The sequence below is a fragment of the Pogonomyrmex barbatus genome, unplaced genomic scaffold, assembly GCF_055798465.1.
Source record: "Pogonomyrmex barbatus isolate J1 unplaced genomic scaffold, ASM5579846v1 scaffold2, whole genome shotgun sequence".
NCBI lineage: Eukaryota > Metazoa > Arthropoda > Insecta > Hymenoptera > Formicidae > Pogonomyrmex > Pogonomyrmex barbatus.
The window spans coordinates 24,896,651-24,899,977 of NW_028297116.1; the positions used below are offsets into that span (position 1 = coordinate 24,896,651).

Consider the following 3,327-nt stretch of genomic DNA (forward strand, 5'->3'; position numbering starts at 1 on the left):
TACAAAATTTAGAATACAAATGATCACTTAATTAACTTAACTAGATTGAGACGAAATAGAATTGACTTAAAATTAGAATTGGAATTGGGATTGGATTTGGATTGACACTCGCACGATGTGTACTACGGCGCGTACAAGAGTGAACGAGCATGGCCGCGCGTTGTAACGCGTGCCTGCGGCGGCGCTGTTGCGCAACGTGGCGGTAGCGTGGGTACGCCAACGCACGTGGCGCAAGATGGCGGATGGCGTGGGCACGCCAAAGCACGCGGCGCAAGATGGCGGATGGCGTGGGTACGCCAAAGCACGTGGCGCAAGATGGCGGATGACGTGGGTACGCCAAAGCACGTGGCGCAAGATGGCGGATGGCGTGGGTACGCCAAAGCACGTGGCGCTCGCGACGGTCATAGCCTATAAAGCTAGACCAGACGCACATATCTATAATGGTCGTTGGTCGGCCAATCAGCGCGCGGCTGACTGGAGATGATGCGCAACAGCAACGCGAGCCTTATTGTAGTATTAATAATTTTACAATTATTTAGGTTCATTGTTAGCGTGATTTATTTATTATTATTATTTAATTTTATTACTTATATTTATTACAGTGTATATTCACTGGCGGTAAGGCGCAACGCGCGATATGTCAACGGCAGGAGAGCCGGTTGTTGCCAACTTTGGCTTGAATAGTGGCGCTTCTGCGCAGGTGGGAAAAGGGGAAGGAAAAGAAATTTTTACGTTGGCTCTCCTGACGTTACACCTCCCCCCCTAAGAAGAAATGCAGGGCCAGGTGCCGTGCATTTCCCCTGCTCTACTAGAGGTTGAGTTGCAGAAGGTTTGAGCTACAATTATTTTACTTATGTTTATTCGTCTTATATTCTAACGCTTGTAATTAGTTATCGCACTTATTTGTCTCTATACTACGTCCTCGCGTAAGTATTTTTGGAGTTCACTGTATGACCGCACATGCTCACTAAACTTTTCCTTTTCGGCACTAGGGGCGATTTCGGGCGCCGTCGGTGTGTCTTCTGTCGAGCTCTGAGCTATTGGCATGAGGCGTTCCCTGCTAGGCGAGTCGGTTTTTGTTGCTGGGTTACCCATATGCAGCAAAAGGTTAGTGACCGACGACCATACTGCTCCCAATATATGAAGGCTCCATCCGTATATTCTGTGCAACGCGTATCCGTGGATGATTGTATCGATCACCAACTTGATCAGTCTGGCTATCACGAATAACGCCAAGACTCCTGCGCTGGCCGAGCCAAACGTAATAAATCCTTGCCATAATCGCTTCCCTGTGCTTTCAGCGATCCGATCTAAAGACTTTTCGTCGAGAAGATTCATCAAGGAAATACTCCCGCTCGGGACGTCCTGTCCTAAGGCCCCTCGCGCTATTGTATTCAGCATAGACGGCTTTTCGACTGGGAACATTATGTGGTCTCGCAGTCGGTTCAGATCGTCCGCGGAGTAGATTCCACTGGTGGCGAGTGCGTCCGGACTGACGTATTTCCACGTGGGGGTAGAAAGCGGCTGGATCGTCGGCGGAGGAAGCGACTCGATCGGCTTCAGGCCTACTCGGTACCAACTGCCGTGTAGTTTGTACATGCCAGGAAGCAACTCGTTGCAGTCTTTGTGTGTTCCTGTCCTGGTCAGAATTCTGGTGCGTGGCAATAAAAAGTGTGACGAATTGCGGTAGGTAACTGGCAACTCGTTGTAACACTCTTCGGTATGTCGCAGCTTGCATTCTACTGGGACGCATTGGACAATATGGATGACTTCTCCGGCTGTGACCGCCGTGTATCCAGGGGCTTTCATTATCCGGAAGGCCATTTCGTCTGGGGCTATAGTTGCCAATGAGAGCGCATTCTGGAGGATCTGACGCTCTAATGCACATTTCTGCTCCATAATGTCGTGGTAAAGCCTGGTAAGTTGCGTTTTCACGTGTTTCTCCACGTAAACGAATTTCGAATTCACATAGGAGAATATATCTAAGTTGTTAACTGAGATCTGTGACTTAGATTTGAACGTGCGTCCTCGCTGTGTTTCCAATATAACAAGCTTTGGGTGCTCGGTCTGGAAAAGTCGATAGCCACATAGGTTGAATTCCGTCGTTTTTGTCAAGGCGAACGTTGTATCTCCGGTGGTCACTGTATATACCACTGGGGCAGTTTGTTTGGGCTTCGGCGACAGTTTTATGGCCATACCCTCGTAAAGTATATCGTACTGGTTGAAGTGGCAGCTGTCGTCGGACGGTGTTTTCCAGAAGGTTTCCGTACCGTCGAAATCGGCGCAGCTCCCCAGTTGCACGGGGCAGCGCGTTCCAGATGGCAGATTTAATGAGTTCGCTGACCGTTTGAATGGTGCTTCAAACGTCCTCAATACCACCTTTAAGGATGCTTGTACTACCACGCTCTCCCATGCTCCGAATCCGTCCGTGTACTGCGTTCCGGAACAACGGCCGTCAGCGTGCGTTTGTCCAGCCATAGTGACGCTCCTATGATTCGTGGCGTTTACAATCAATCTATCCACGAAGGCGGTTCCCAGCGCGAGAGTTCCAGTCTCGTGGATTTTCTGGCAGGTTTGCCAGCCGATCTCTTTGATGTACACCTTTCGACCGTCGGATACAATTGATATGTGTGAGTGCATGCCGCAGTAGTATATGGTCCGGTCGATTTCAATTCGGCATTGAATTATTGGCAAGCTCTCGAAATCGGAACTCTGCATGAGTTGTACGTACGTCTCCGTGCTCGCTGGCTCCATATCCTCGACATTACAGGCGCCGACGTCCAGCAGCGACAAGGTTGTGATATTGAGTCCGCTGCCTCCGCAGTCATAGCCCGTCAAGCCAAAGCTGAGCGTCGGGAACAGTAAAAGCGTTAAGATTCGTTGTGGCTCCATGTTTCTTCAAGGGGTGACGTGTGTCGACTGCCGCTTGGTTGCTCGCTCGCCCCCGGCTCTGGTTGTGGTGGGGCACGGCGTGTGGTGGGGCTCCGATTCCCCGCCTTCTTCAGTTTGTCCATATGGATAGTACGCAATTTACCTGGCCTTATCTCTAATTTAACATTATTATTACTTAGCACGTCCGCTATTTTGTAGGGACCGGTGTATTGTGGACTTAGTTTATTTCTCACAGGTTCTTTAAGCATGTACACCTGGTCTCCCGCTTCAAAGTTGCATGCCTTAACCCTTTTATCATAGTATCGCTTTGATCTAACCTTCGCAGCATTCAGGTTACGACGCGCGGCTCTCTGGGATTCGCTTATTTTCGCATTTAGTTCGAGTAAGTAGCCAGCGTAGCTTTCGTCGCGCTCGTCCTCGGGGAAGGGATCGCTT

At 49.8% G+C, this 3,327-nt stretch overlaps 1 protein-coding gene across 1 annotated transcript; it reads right to left on the minus strand.

The window, feature by feature from the left end:
• Positions 1-327: 327 nt before the first annotated feature.
• LOC148936829 (uncharacterized) lies at positions 328-3,025 on the minus strand. Its single transcript, XM_089076424.1, has one exon. It carries the CDS (start codon positions 2,890-2,892, stop codon positions 910-912), a length of 1,983 nt encoding a protein of 660 aa, XP_088932550.1. The 5' UTR covers positions 2,893-3,025; the 3' UTR covers positions 328-909.
• Between the last annotated feature and the right edge of the window lie 302 nt (positions 3,026-3,327).